At 47.9% G+C, this 15,912-nt stretch overlaps 1 protein-coding gene across 3 annotated transcripts in view; it reads left to right on the top strand.

The window, feature by feature from the left end:
- The first annotated feature begins 4,347 nt into the window (after window positions 1-4,347).
- Window positions 4,348-15,912, top strand: part of LOC133344302 (B-cell linker protein-like) — a 53,035-nt gene continuing 41,470 nt past the window's right edge. For all 3 annotated transcript variants that reach the window (XM_061554403.1, XM_061554404.1, XM_061554402.1), the window contains exons 1-2: window positions 4,348-4,532; window positions 14,000-14,062. In XM_061554403.1, the coding sequence (XP_061410387.1) occupies window positions 4,470-4,532; window positions 14,000-14,062 (126 nt within the window). In that variant the 5' untranslated portion in view covers window positions 4,348-4,469. The remainder of the gene's footprint in view (window positions 4,533-13,999; window positions 14,063-15,912) is intronic.

Below are 15,912 nucleotides of genomic sequence, written 5' to 3'. Positions count from 1 at the left end.
GTAGGGGAAAGGTTACAGAAGGGGCACATCGAGAACCTGCTAGTAGGTTCCAGAAGGGGGGCATGGCCGGGACGGAGTCAGGCCACACTGACAGGAAAAGAGGGGCCCCAGGAGGGGACCTCAGGGCAGGCGAGAATTATACCATTGAACCACCGATGCCACATACTCCTTGAGTTTTTACGTGAGATAGATGAATACTGATCTTTTTTCAGTCGCACAAAATTGAGTGTTCTCTTTGTGTATTTGGCTTCTGACTTTTAACATTTTCATGAACATCCGAAGATGATAGTGGGTGTTTTGTTCGATTAGCTGCAAATGTATGCTTTAATATGTTGTTTAGCATGATAAAAGCGCATCAGCCAGGTATCAAACCCGGCCCTCCCACGAGGCAGGCAAGAATTCTCCCACTGAACCACCAATGCCACATACTCCATGAGTTTTTTTACGTCAGATGCATGAATACTGATCTTCTTTCAGTCGTGTGGAAGCATCTTCTCTGTGTATATTTGGCTTTTGACTTTTCCATTTTTCATGAATATCCGAATATGATGCTGGAGTTAATTGATTATATGCAAATTATATTATTGGGATGTTGCTAAAAACTATTTCTTCACCTGTTATGATGAATAGCTGGAAACTATTTTGACCAGAGAAATAATTTGTCACTACTCATCTCCAATACTAGTTATTGAACTGGGTTGGTACAATTACTGCGACCGAATTTTTCCCAGCTGAAAGCGGCCTCAAGATATTGGTTGCCACTAGCATACTAGGAAATGAAGTGGGTGTGATTAATATTCTTCAATAACATGGAACGTAATATTTTTCGATACTACTAAATGTGCATTAAATCTTTACAATGTTACATATCGTGATAAAAGCAAAAATAAATATTCTAAAAAGTGCATCGGCCGGGAATCGAACCCGGGCCTCCCGCGTGGCAGGCGAGAATTCTACCACTGAACCACCGATGCTTCACACTTCCCAGCTGTTTTTATATGACATTCATGAATACTGATCTTTCAGTCCTGTGCAAGTTTTATCTGGAAATGTGGCTTTTGGCTTTTTCTTTAAAATCTGATTCTTATTGTGCAACTTTTTCTACGATCTGCTATTTATGACGAACCTCCTGAAAATATGTATGAGTTTTTTTGTACCACAGGTACCAGTCACCAATGAAGGATTGGTTCTACCCTGTGCCAACACAGACTAAAATAAGAAAATGGACTTTGACTAATCATCATTATTATGGATGCAATTTTTTTCCTGGCGTGATGAATGTTGGCATTATATGCTATTCCACACCTAATCGGGGCCCTTGTTAATAGCGCGTGACCGAGGAATGCATGTCATGGAGGCCCCTGATCACTAGGGGTCTCCATCTGCAACTACCGAAATCAGTCAATACTGTAAAAACCCTGAAAAACGTTTTCCAATGGAAATTCTCTTCTACATCTAGAAAACATATAAACGTGAATAACAATCATTAGATTAAAATAGATACCACATTATTCACACTAATAGCAGTGCAGCAAAGATAAATGCTATTAAATTAATTGTTGTAATAAAATACCAAAAAATGTGCATCGGCCGGGAATCGAACCCGGGCCTCCCGCGTGGCAGGCGAGAATTCTACCACTGAACCACCGATGCCTTGAGAGATTATGCGCAAACCATTTAAGAAATACTTCAGCAATCGGAGTATGCGGTCATGTGTTTGGAGGCATTCCTTTCTACATCTGCGAATAATTTGCTCAGCAGTGTGTTCAGTCAAGACTCCACTTCCAGTGAGGACAGTGAGTGTTGCGCAGTTCTATACATGCGGAATGTCACCAATTCTCTTCATGGGATGCTATGTCCATAGCAAGTAAAACAATGGTCAAAAATATCCTTTCACTATCAGTCCAGATTTCTTTTTTACATTATAACGTATGATCGGGTATTTTATACAAATTTCATCAAAACACAAATTGCATCATGATACTCCATTGTAAAAACCCCTTCATGACCTAGTTTTATGCGGTTAAGCTGATGCCCTTCTTTGACCACCTTTGAAACGTGATTACCTTTTAATCTCGTCTCAAAGCCCTTCTTTGAGTATTGAAACAATTCCAAAAGATGTGTTTAAATTAAATGCATTACTATTGACTGATGAACTGGACAAGTTTCGAATTCAAAAATAAGTTTGTTAATTTTTCTTGTTTCCTAGCCTAAATGTAACAATGGCTTGTGATTTGCATGCAGTTTTCATTTATTGAATAATAATCTCAATCGTTACACTCCTTGGCTCCACCGTGCGATAGTCGCGGTGGTGTCTAAATCCCATCCCACCAGCTGCGAGGACAGAAGGAAGCCTCGGCCAGCATTTGCTGTCCCTGGAGTGACGAGATACATTGTTTATAAAAGTTTTGCAATGCCCTGGACCGAAAGCAGCCTTCTTACTCCCAAACGGAGTAACGTCAAGCTCATAACCACAGAAGTCACTTGTTCAGTAAACACCAACACACACTGTGACGTTATCCTAAAACGTGCTGTATGGATAGAAAGGGCTCCCCCACGCGGTGTCTAAGCGTGTGTATTGTGTTTAACATACTTCAACACGCAGCTTGGTAAGGGGCCGCGTCGCAAGGGGGTGGACGAGAGAAGGAGTGGTTCTCAGGCCCGGTTCAGAGGTCACTTTGCCACTGATGTTCGCCGTGGCCAGGAGACAAAACTCTGGGAGCCGAGTGTATAAGTGCAGTATGCTCACCACTGATTTAAATCCATACATGGGACATAACTGTGCAATTATTGATCGCGTCTTCTTCTCTTATCCGGAGTTTTTCCTAGACACTCCAAATTGCCGGCCATGATAAAACACAAAAATACCACAAACTTTTGGATATGCATCACAGGCAGGTTCTCGCATAAAATGTTATAAATGTTCAGTCAGAAAATTAATTACTGTGATTCAGAAAATGTAACTTTATAAAAATTTCAATCTACATACTGTAGTTTCATTCCTTTTCTTTAACACATTTTAGATTTTCATATGTATGTCTTTCTGTTTTGAATCTCCATCATTGCTGCCTGAAGCACGGGTCTCCTTGCAGATTTGTAGTTGAGTGCCAGTCGCTGGGCTGTTCTCCACACATCAGATGCAGGAGCCATTCATATTGCACTTGGCGTGCGTGCACACCACGCACAACCCACCCCACACGTGTTCCTCTCGAGGCCACTTCCTTGTACACATTGAGCCCCCTTCATAAAGGTCAGGGCTAACCGACACCAGCACGTCCCACAGGCAAGCAGATGTTCTGCCACAGTTGTACACCCGCAGCTAGGGCCACTCACTACCTAAACTGAACTTTACTTCAATATTCGTGTGTGTTGGATGTGTGCATGTATGCGTCATGTACTAACTCGGTAGTATGGCGGATAGCGTGCTGCGCTATGAGCCTGGCGGCCAGAATTCGATTCTTCCTCACGGCCGACACCACTGACGATTTTCTAAACTGGTCCTGCCCCCCCCCCCCCCACTTAGGTCGACTCAGCCTCAAATTAGTATTTGAATGCGGTGCGTAAAAAAACACCGCCACGAGAGAGCCAAAGGTGGTCCGACATGGTGCTGGCCACCCACCTCCTCGTGTGCCGTGCCGGTTTTCATAGGTGCTTGCTAATAGAACTGGCCCTAAAAGTCAGTTAAGGTTAGACGGGGATCTTTGTTTTGTGTTAGGTGGGTGTACAGGGTGGTCCAGATGTAATGTGACCCCCAATTAATTGACCCCCATTATTTTTTTCCCATTGCTTTTTGGTTTCTGTGTTCACTCCTATTGGTATACAACATATTAAGCTTTAGAGAATTACATTAGGGTCACGTGACATCTGGACCACGCTTTATACTGTACGTGCATGTGTAGAATAGTAATTTAGCCATTTATCCAAGATAGCCATATAACTCTTTTTCTGGAGGGTCTTGTGTTGTTTTTATATTCTGACATGTTTTTGGCCAATGAATGAGTTTGTACAATTTTAAGGAATCCGGAGCACATGGAAAAAATGCGTCGCGTGTGCGTGTGGTTTTTGTGTTGGGAGTGTGTTTGGTGTAATTTGTTTTTATGCCTGTTTTGGTTGTACTGTATTATGTATGTTGTGTGTGTTGGGTGTAACATGTGTGTATTTTGTGTGCATATATCGTGTTGTGTGTACACAGTTACGTTTGTACATGTGCATGTGTGTGGTGGGTGGGTACATATTTACATGTGGGGGTGTCAGTCAAAAAGTCATTCGTTCTGGTAATTTACTGATAAAGGGGAAATGGGAAGCATCCCCGTCCAGTACCAGGTTGGTTCACCCCGCACAGCGACCCGTCAGAGCTACAGACATATTGTCTGCTGATAGTCATCTCTTCAAACTAATTGCGGCTATTATCGAGGTGGAAGTCTTTATCAGACCGTGCTTTCTTTTTTTCGTATCAGCCCGAAGCTGCGATGCCGACGAAGGAGGACGTGAAGACGTGGATCTGTCAGGATGTAGCCAACTTTCTTGTGCAGGTATTGCGCTGGTGCTTTGTCTTACATTTCATTCACGAATGCCGTGTTGTGTGTGCTGCGTGTCTGTCTGTGTGCACGTGGCAAGGCTGTAGAGCAGTGTTACACAGCCGTGTTGAAAACTTTTTTTTATTATTGTTCTGTATTTTTATTGGCTGCTTATGATGTAACATCTCTCCGAAGATAATCAAAGTGAACTGAACTATGGACTCGTGGACAACCACCCTCAACCCTCAAATAATTTTCAAGGACAACCCTGCACCAAATACATATTTTATTCAAATTAAACCCACAGTCAACTAAAAGAGCTGAAGAATAGTAATAACAAAAATAATCACTAGACTTTTTATTGACGAATCTGAATATTATGGGCAGTAATTTGTTTTGTTTTGTGAAAGACTGTAGAATCTGCGATAGCTCGGCAGACCACATTCCATGGCCTTGCGGACCACCGGTGGTCTGTGCAGCGCCACCGGTGGTCTGTGCACTGCCACTGCTGGTCTGTGCAGCGCCACCGGTGGTCTGTGCAGCGCCACCGGTGGTCTGTGCACTGCCACTGCTGGTCTGTGCAGCGCCACCGGTGGTTTGTGCAGCGCCACCGGTGGTCTGTGCAGCGCAACCGGTGGTCTGTGCAGCGCCACCGGTGGTCAGTGCACCGCAGGTTGGGACCCCGCTGCTGTAAAAAAATCATCAGTGCCATAATGAGCACCGGGAATGCGTGGGATGGTGGCACAGTGGGGATGCCTCCATCTAGCAGTGGATTGGTCATGTCTGATAATGATGACGACTCAAATTGTTCATGAAGAGATGTAAAGTGTAATGTTTGCACAAGTTACTTTGGCAGTTGCGTGTGTAGTGCTCGACTTAACACGACAGCTTCTTGTTTTTCTCTCTCTTTATTTCGCTAATACCGATCAACATTCCTCCAGCTAACACCAATCAACATTCCTCCCTCGCGCTCGCCGCTCGCTCGCCACATTCTCGCTTGCTCCGCGTCTCTCCTCCGTCGACTCTCTTCTCCACTCTCTCCATCACAGTTCAGCCGCTCTTTATCGGCTCCCCCGTCACACTCAGCCGTATCTCTATCGGCTTCTCCGCCACACTCCAGGCGCTTTCTGCTGGCTTCGCCGTCACACTCCAGCCACTTCTGCTGGCTTCTCCGTCGCTACCTTATACCTCTCCACTGCTACCCTATACTTCTCCACTGCTACCCTACATTTCTCCACTGCTACCCTATACTTCTCCACTGCTTCTGGCTCCGCTGCTTCAGCTCCAACATCCTTCTTCTCCCAGGCGCGAACTCACGTCTCCTTCAAAACCCCCTCTCTTTATCCCCAAGCCAATTAATCTCCAATTAATCGGTGGCATCCCCCGCGACGCCCCTCGCCCCCCAGGCCCCGCTGGCACCTGCCACGTTTTCCAGACAACACGGCGCCACTTAGCGACAACAACAACTTCCTGTAGATTTGAAGCTTTCGTGACTGCAATGATTCATATTCTTAGGTTTTTTCGGTAAAGTCACGTAGGTAAAAAACATTAAAAAGTAAAATAAAATAAAAATCACGACGTTTCGGAGGCAACACAAGCTTCCGTCTTCAGGCGGTACCGTCACAGCCACGACAGCTGTATCAAGTAAATGAGAGATTGCAGAAGCCACCACTCCGTTTATATAATGGTTGGAGGAGGTGGTGGATCAAGGGCCGCATACTTTTATTAATATGGTAAGGTGAGGCTTAAGACTAAGAATAGACTGCATAACAAAGGCTGAGCCTTTGTTATGGAGAGGTGCGGTTTGTGACTCAACCTGTAACAGGGAGACCACCACTAGACATGGTAAAACTGTGATGGTTGTCTGTCAAATAAGATTGGCAACAGCTTGGCGGATAGTTTCTCCCACCATATAGAAACAGCCACATGAAACTCCGACCAAAACTATCACGTTGCCATACATAGCAGGCGTGACCAAAAAGATCTCCAAAATTCTAAACAAACATAAGATCCAAGTCCGATTCAGTACAGTGCATAAAATCCGTGATTTGATTCCATCTGTGAAGGATGTCGTTCCTGACTTACAGTATCCTGGAGTCTACAAATTGAGTTGCATTTGTGGTGATTGCTACATTGGAGAAACGAAACGTCATGTTTCTGATCGTGTCCGCGAGCACAAGTCAGATCTGAAACACGGCAGAACTGATTCTTCGGCCGTTGCCGATCATTGCTACAACTCGGTGGGCTCTCATGAAATTGTATTTTCCGAGACCAAGGTTCTCTGCAAACCTCCTGGCTACCATCAAAGGTTTGTACACGAAGCCATACAAATATACAAACACAGACATAATTTCAACCGTGATGACGGTTACAAACTGAGTAATCATTGGAAAGATGTGATTAACCATGCAAAAAAGATTTAACTACACTTATTTGCCAATCTTATTTGACAGACAACCATCACAGTTTTACCATGTCTAGTGGTGGTCTCCCTGTTACAGGTTGAGTCACAAACCGCACCTCTCCATAACAAAGGCTCAGCCTTTGTTATGCAGTCTATTCTTAGTCTTAAGCCTCACCTTACCATATTAATAAAAGTATGCGGCCCTTGCTCCACCACCTCCTCCAACCATTATATAAACGGAGTGGTGGCTTCTGCAATCTCTCATTTACTTGATACAGCTGTCGTGGCTGTGACGGTACCACCTGAAGACGGAAGCTTGTGTTGCCTCCGAAACGTCGTGATTTTTATTTTATTTTACTTTTAATGTTTTTTACCTACGTGACTTTACCGAAAAAACCTAAGAATATAACAACTTCCTGGCCAATCAGCTCCCACTGTACTCTGCATGCGCGTACACCCACTCCTGCGTGTGGTGCGTATTTCAGGCACTACATCACCCCCCCCCCTCCCCATGTTTAAAAAATTAGCCGTCCCGGCTAAACATAACGCGTCACACGGCAACACACAACAACCCTCATATACATAGATACACGATACCCCCCTCGACAACGCAACACAACTACTACGCCACAGAATGTCAAGAAAAAGTCACTCTTCGGGAGCGGGTTTCCGCAGCCGGTACATCACCCCAGCCTGGGTGAACAGGGGACAAGGGCGGGGAGCATCCCTCCGTGGGCGCAGGGCAGCGTCCTGCCCGTGACGTGCGCCTCTCCTCATAACATCGGCCGCCCGCTGGCGAGACCGTATTCCGTTCCCATGCGTCCCGGGGCGGCACCTGACTCAAAAACGGTGATCCTGCAGACATACGGGGGGTAAACTGCTGAGGTGCGTTCTCACACCGCCACACAACACGCTCGTCGGACACATCCAATACAGGCCGCTCCGGGATGGGAGATGACGCATCATAAGGCGATGCATATTTCTTCAACCGCGATGGGTAAACATGCCACAATCGACGATCGCACCAAATCCGTACACTCTGGTCCCTTCGAACCTCCACAATTTCAACAGGACCCTGCCAGGGCCGATGGAATTTCGGTGATGTGCCCACTGGCACCATAGGACAATGCAACCAAGCCCTGTCTCCCACTTGCCATGGCTCCCGCGGAGGCTGTGTACCGTGCAAGTGCTCATTATCCGCCTGCCTCCGCTCCGTATTACCCAGTGAGGCCTCTCTAGCCTCCTTCAGACGGTCCAATGCCACTTGCATGGGGGTAGGCACCGCTGACAACTTCCCCTTTGGTTTGAAACCTAGCTTGACCAGGGCCGGGGACTCCGGTTCTCAACCGTACATTAAATAGAAGGGTGAATACCCCGTTGAGGCATGCGGGGCCAATCTGTAAGCGGCCAGAGTCGCTGGAACATATAGATCCCAATCAGTTTGTGGCGAATTAACCTGCTGGCACAACATAGACGTCAGCATCCTATGAAGACGTTCAACCATCTCGTCGGTTTGCGTGTGGTACGAGGACGTCTGGATTTTTTTTGTACCCAATGCGTCACACACTTATTTGAACAGGCGGGAATAAAAAAAATTTGCCCTGATCAGTAAGCAGGTGCTCCGGGGCACCCTTATCAAAAACGTAACCCTGCAGGAAGGCCTCCACTATCGATCCTGCCGATTGGTCTACCAGTGGCCATACCATAGGCCACCGAGTGAGGTACCCAACACCCACCAGCAAATATTTGTGACCCCGTGGGGTAACGGGGAACGGCCCCAAAATATCCAGGCCGACAATTTCGTTTACCCGTGAAACTCGTATCGATTACAACGGTAATCGATATGGTTGCACCGGCGCCTTCCGCCGTGCGCACTCGTGACAGGCCTTAACGTACAAATCAACCTTGTTCTGCATCCCCGGTCAGTAAAAATCGTTACTCAAGGTCAATGCGGTTTTCTTCTCACTCAAATGCATAAAATGCTCGTGTGCATCGTGAATAAGTTTTCCCCTCAATCACAACAGTACCACAATGCAATTTTTTTGCAACACGACATCCCACCTCACTAGGAGATCGTCTATGAGCCAAAGGAAGGGCCGATCTTCTGACCCTTTAGAACGGGATCTGGTTAGTGAAGAATCGTTCACCTGTAAGCGTGCCCAACAATCCCATGATAATCCCAGTAACCCGGGCTCTTTAGCAGGGGCCCCATCAATTGGGCCCGAATCAGCTGCAGCGGCCATGGCCGGAATGCCCTGCAGCGGTGGACTGCAGCGCAGCGATCCTTTGGTACATCTACATGAGCCTAACGGCTGAGGCAATCGGGACAGAGCGTCTGCATGGACATGGCGCGTCCCTTTACTGTGTTGTACTGTAAAGGAGTATCCCTGCAGAACCTCAAGCCAACGGGCCATTTGACCTGATGGTTGGTCAATCTGCAAGGAGTACTGCAGCACCGCGTGGTCAGTGCGGACCAAGAAATCCCTACCGTGCCAATATGGTCGATACAACTGCACGAAGTGTACAATCGCCAACAATTCTCTGTGCGTTACACAATATTTTTGCTCCGCCGGGGGACAGCACACGACTGCCGTATGCAACGACTCTTTCCACTCCATCGATTGTCTGCGACAAAACAGCGCCTATGCCCGTATCACTGGCATCGGTGTCAAGAACAAACATCTCTCCAAAATTCGGATATTTGAGCGGCGGTGCGTCTGCTAAAGCGTCCCGAAGCGTTTCAAACGAACGCTGTTCCTCGTCACCCCATAGGAACTTTTTACCCTCAGCAGTCAGTGTATGAAGTGGCCTCTCAATCGTAGCAAAATCCTTGACCAATCGACGGTAGTACGAGGCAAATCCCACAAAGCTACGCACCTCCGACACCGTTACTGGCACTGGCCACGTGCATACACAACTCGGGTTAGTGGCGACTCCCGCCGCGCTGACAACATGACCCAAATACTTGACAGACGTTCTCAACAAATGGCATTTTTGGGGTTTAAATTTCAAATTGGCATCCGGTACCCGGCCAAACACAGCTAGCAACCGTTGCAAATGCCCCTCAAAATCCTTACTGAACACAATGACGTCGTCAAGGTATATCAAACATGACTCCCACTGCAATCCAGACAATACAAGTTCCATTAATCGCTGGAAGGTGGCTGGTGCAGAGTTCAGCCCCATCGTAAGCACGTTAAAATGGAACAATCCCTGCGGTGTTCGAAAGGCCGTCTTTGGCTTAGATTCTTCGTCCAGGGGCAATTGCCAAAAGCCCGACAAGAGGTCAAGAGTCGAGAAAAATTTCGCGTCAGACAAGGCGTCCAATGAGTCATCAATGCGCGGGAGCGGGTACACGTCCGCCACCGAAATCTTATTAAGTTTACGATAATCGACACAAAATCGCAGGGAACCATCACGTTTTTTAACCAGTACAATTGGAGCCCCCCACAGGGCTGGAAGAAGGAGAGACAATATTCTGTTGCAACAAGTCGTCCATCATTTTCCGAATACAATCCTCTCCAGCGGGCTCACAAGGTGAGAATTTAAGCGAATCGGAGGTGCATCTCTAGTATCAATGTGATGTCTCAATAGGGACGTGCGACCGACATCATATTTCCCCCTGCTGAATACGTCCTTAAATTCCAAAAGCAGCTTACGAAGACGCGACCGCTGCTCGGGTTTCAAATCATCATTACATTCGTACAAATCCCAGAACCCGCCCGGTTCCCCAACACACTACGGCAGCGCATTTCCCTCGCCCGCTGCCAAGCACGCATCCCCATCCGAGTTATGCACAGCCGACGCATGCCCTAACGTAGTCCCTCCCTGAATAACAACTGACTCGTGCCCCGTATTAACAATCTGTATAAGGAGGGCGTCCGTGCCACGGCGTTTGACGGCGACAACAATATACCTTCCCCCAGGTTATCCAATGGCAGGCCCTTTTTCAAGCACAACGGCACGAGCATCTGCGTCGCAGGCGGAACACGCACTGTGCGACTAACCACCGCCTGCACCACGGCGTTTACATGAGCGAATTTAGATGGAGTCCCCAAAAATTTAAGGCATTTCCCCGATGGCAATTCCAAACATCCCCTCTCTATTGAGATCTTAAGAGGCATCCTTCATAAAAAATCTGTGCCCAACAAACATGGCACGGCTAGAGCAGTCGAAACCAAAATATATCCCGTTACACACACCTCCCCAATTTGAATTGTTGCGAGCACGCGACCCAAAATTCCCAAACTGCCCCCATTTGCCGCTATACACGGGCCATCCACTGGTTCCAAAGCCTGGGGTGAGGTTGGCAACGAACAAAAAGTTTGCAAGGAAATGAGGGTCGCTGAAGCCCCCGTATCGACAATTACTCTAATCTGTACCCCTTGAACAAGCACCATCACATCCGATGAACCCGGCGCGGCACCCAAAACGTGATGAACCAACGCGCCCCATACAGCATTACCGTGTGATTCGTACGAAGGGGGATTTACAGTGTGTGATGTCGCGGATGGGTGATGTGAAGGATGCGGCCATGTATTAAATGTGTCACGACTCGCCTGTTGGTCCCGGAATGGGGAGAGTCTGTGATCATAGTCTCCTGTCGCCCTTGGGAAGACGCCTCTCCGTCTCCAGCAGTCCCGTGCGAAGTGTCCTCGACGTAGCACGTCCGCAGGGCGCCACCCCCGTATGTCTCGGGGCAGCGAGGCAGGCTCGCGAGTGGCCGTGCGGCCGCTGCTGCCAGCAACCCCGGTTCCTCCAACTTTGATGGGCCCCCGGCCGCACCAGCACACACCACCAGAGGCTGTGCCATCACCTGCCGCTGGTTCGTCACGAAAATCCAGGTTGGTCTGGATGTTCTTGGCGATCTGCAAAGACGACCCGTCGTCGTCGCTGTTGCTGGGAAGCGAAAAGATGACCCGTAGCTCCTTCGCCATCAGCAACAGCTTCTCCTGGGCCAAGGAGTCAAGGGCGGCATGGTTCATCGCCGGGTAAGCCGCTTGGCCGAGGGTCAACAGTGTACTGCGGTACGCGAGGGGAGTTCCATCTCCGCCCGCTTTCTCAACTGAAACTTGCACTTGGCGACCGATCGCGGCTCGTAAATGTCTTGCATTGCCGCGAATGCCTCCGTCAATAATGAGCGAACTTCCTCAGAGAAGCCGTAGAATGCCACCAGTGCATCGTCATCCAGGGCCGTCGGTAGGGCCCGTAACGCATCACTTTCTGTCCAACCGAGTGACTCGTACGCTGCTCGGAAACGTCGCGTAAATGCTGTCCAGTCGCCGACTTTTGTCTCAAACCGTTCCACGTGCAGCCGGCGTCGTGAGCCCGAAGTCAGTGACCCCGGCGCCCCCTCAGTGTCCGGCTTCGTTCCTGGCATAGCGGGCGACACAGCTGCGCCGTCGGCCAACGCTGGTGTCGCAGGCACGTGAGGTGGCTAGTCCGATCCCGTCGGCGCCTCCCGTATCGTTAGCATGAATCGTTCGAACTCCTTCGCGAGCGCCATCATCCTGGCCTCCCACTCAGCTATCGCAGCCCTCCACACGTGAGGCGGGTTCGGTTTTTATCGTCGTCCGGGTCGTCCTCCTCCTGCGGAGGTGCCCCTCCATCCAGGTCCTCCGGAGGAGCGACAGCCTCCAGCCCCGATGGGGGCACCACGTCTGCATCGCTGCTGTCGGCCGACGAGCCCGCTGATACGTTTTTCTTCTTAACAACTTTCTTTGACATGTCGGCGCGGTTCTTTAATTACTTCTGACGTCAGTTGTAGTGCTCGACCTGACACGACAGCTTCTTGCTTTTCTCTCTCTTTATTTCACTAAAACCGATCAACATTCCTCTAGCTAACACCAATCAACATTCCTCCCTCGCGCTCGCCGCTCACTCACCGCGTTCCGCCGGCCTCTGCTCGCTCCGCGTCTCTTCTCCGTCGACTCTCCTCCCCACTCTCTCCGTTACAGTTCAGCCACTCTTTATTGGCTCCCCCATCACACTCAGCCGTATCTCATCGGCTTCTCCGCCATACTCCAACCGCTTTCTGCTGGCTTCGTCGTCACACTCCAGCCGCTTCTGCTGGCTTCTCCGTCGCTAACTTATACTTCTCCGCTGCTACCCTATACTTCTCCACTGCTTCTGGCTCCGCTGCTTCAGCTCCAACATCCTTCTTCTACTCCCAGGCGGGAACTCTCGTCTCCTTCAAAACCCCCTCTCTTTATCCCCAAGCCAATTAATCTCCAATTAATCGGTGGCATCCCCCGCAACGCCCCTCGCCCCCCAGCCCCCGCTGGCACCTGCCACGTTTTCCAGACAACACGGCGCCACTTAGCGACAACAACAACTTCCCGGCCAATCAGCGCCCTGTGTCCTTTATCGCCCCTACCCGTCTCTGGCCTTCTCCTCACGCCTAACGACAATAACAACCTCGACCTCGTTTGCTCCCACTGTACTTTGCACGCGTGTACACCCACTCCCGCGTGTGGCGCGTATTTCAGGCACTACACTTGCACTATCAGCTAATTAATCTTATACAGGGCCGGATTAAGGTTCTTGTAGGCTTTATGCACTTTTGTTTCGTACACCTTCAGTGATAACTTCCTACAGTTCGTACTGCTGCTGCCTCATGTTACTTCCGCCGCTTCACTTGCTTGATTGTGCGAAACACACCATGTTAAGATGTTATTTGCTTATTTTGCAATGAAAAATCTAGAAAAGTTCATCTCCGGTGTTAATTACTCTCACCTTATGAACAAAAACCGATTGACATGACTTCCTCTTTGTATATACACTGTGCCTATCCTTGCTATAAAAATATATTTATTCATGAATATATTTTGGTTAAATTTTGTTGTTTCTACAAACAAAAAAACATGCTCACATTTTTTTTGGAAAGCCCTTGAGTTTACGTAGACCATAGGCACAGTGCCTACTTTTTTTTATTGGATAATACAGCCCTGATCTTATAGTCACTGTGAGTAGCGATTCAGTAAAAGTCGCATATGATTGAAACGTCACTGGCCATAGTATGTGTAGCCACGCTGCATGTTTTAATTAACCATGTTGATTGGTGTAATTGTTGTTGTAGCAAGGACTGCAGGATTGTGCTGCCATTGCCCAGCGGTTCAACATCGATGGAGCCAGGTTTCTGGTAAGGCACGGATACAATTCCACACTTATTTGAGCACATGGCCGCCAATAGAGAACTTGTGTGAGAAATTGGTTGCATTTTGCGTGGCCAAAACGTCAGCGAGTGCATGTGCAGTGGCTATCAAGGGGCCCGGGGTACGAAGAGGTGGACGGGCCCATGCCAGCCATGCTTGGCCCCAGGCCCAGAACCAGGTGAATCAGGGCCGGCGCTAGGGGCGTGCTGGGCTTTGCCCTGCACCACCAAATGTCATTTTTGGCTCATCCAGGTTTACTATTATTTGTGGCATAGTGGCGCACACAACCGCTCGGTAGTCCCCAAAATCCCAGAGGAACTGGAGTCAGGCCTGCAAGTGAACGATTTATTTTGCTGATTATTTGAGTACTTTATACTGTTGGCACAGCACTCTGCATTTGTTATGCAGGTACAAACTAACACGCTTTCTGTTGGTCAAGCGTAATAGTGTTTCCTTTTCAAACAATCAATGAGGCAGACCTCATCTATATTTGGTAACCCAGAACCTGTGGTTGAAATTTTACATTCCGATTATAGGGGCCAGTTTTGCATAAAAGGACTATTCTTGACTTCCCACAAAGTAGTACTTCTTTTTATCAGCCATGGAGGAATTTTTGGCTGAGTTTACACCTGATCAAGATGGGAATGTGTACCTGATTGTGAGCAGTGCCACCTAGCAGGAAAAGCAAACGCGCCAAGTTCAGCAAAAATCTGAGACGGAAGCATAGATGTCAATGAGAAAATGTGAATTAAACGTGGAGAGCAGAAGAGAATATAAATGTTTTTAGTCGATTGCCAAGGCCGACCAGACTTTAGTTGGCAGACTATTCCAGATGATATGAATATTCATGTGCATTTGAATAAATATCAAAGATCTTTATGGTGATTTGCACACACTGATACTGTTGAATAGCATATTTTGTGTGTGTTAACTTTCCTATGTGGACTACACTGTAGATGTTTGCTCCCTGTTCATGTTTGTAGTGTTGGCTGTAGAATATTGTTTGGTATTAATTTATAGATTTTGGTGGTCATTTTTCTTATCTGCTTATATGCTCTTCCACGTTAGTCATGGGAGTTGTTTGGCCATACTTCACCACGTTGTTCTTGGTGGGTTGGTGAAGTCGGGGGGGGGGGGGACCCAGAACTAGTTCAGATATCAACTCGCCACTGATGTCAACACAGTGTGTGAACCACTGCACCACCACTCAAATTAATTATAATGATTATGTGCATCACACGCTTTACTCTGACATTGTATTACAAGTGCAAGTGAAATTCTATTGCTGTATATGGTTAATGGTACCATTCACCATGCACGTGGTGAGGTTTTTTTTAAATTGACGAATTCACATTAAACCTCTGCTTGTCACACGAAGTGGGGCCTGATTTCCACGTAATGCAGTGCATGGGTGCTTTCATCAGACGTAGTGAGAAGTGACTCATCCAACCACATCAGTTGTTACACTTATTTGTCTCGTGACACAAAGCATTGGACATGCGTCATACCGTATTATGACAGCAACACCCAGTTAGGTTATGTATATGTGTACATGTATATGTGTAAAGCCTTTTTGTCAATCCACTGCTGGATTAGGGCTTCCCCACATCGTGCGAGTCATGGGGGTTAATTTGATCCTACTTCACCACGCTGCTCAATGTGGGTTTGTGAAGGTGGAGAGCATATAGGTTTAAGCAGAGTACAGTACAACAATGGATGTTTTTGCAGTCCTCCACTGACAATGTAGCCTTGATACGAGATAATAGGCTACCCTAAATCAAAGTGTCTTTTTGCTCACACGAGCAATGTGACAACACTCACCTCTGTTCGTGGCCCT

This window comes from Lethenteron reissneri, chromosome 19 (assembly GCF_015708825.2).
Source record: "Lethenteron reissneri isolate LAM-NWPU_2019-01 chromosome 19, ASM1570882v1, whole genome shotgun sequence".
Classification (NCBI taxonomy): domain Eukaryota; kingdom Metazoa; phylum Chordata; class Hyperoartia; order Petromyzontiformes; family Petromyzontidae; genus Lethenteron; species Lethenteron reissneri.
This window is presented reverse-complemented; position numbering and strand designations above follow the sequence as displayed.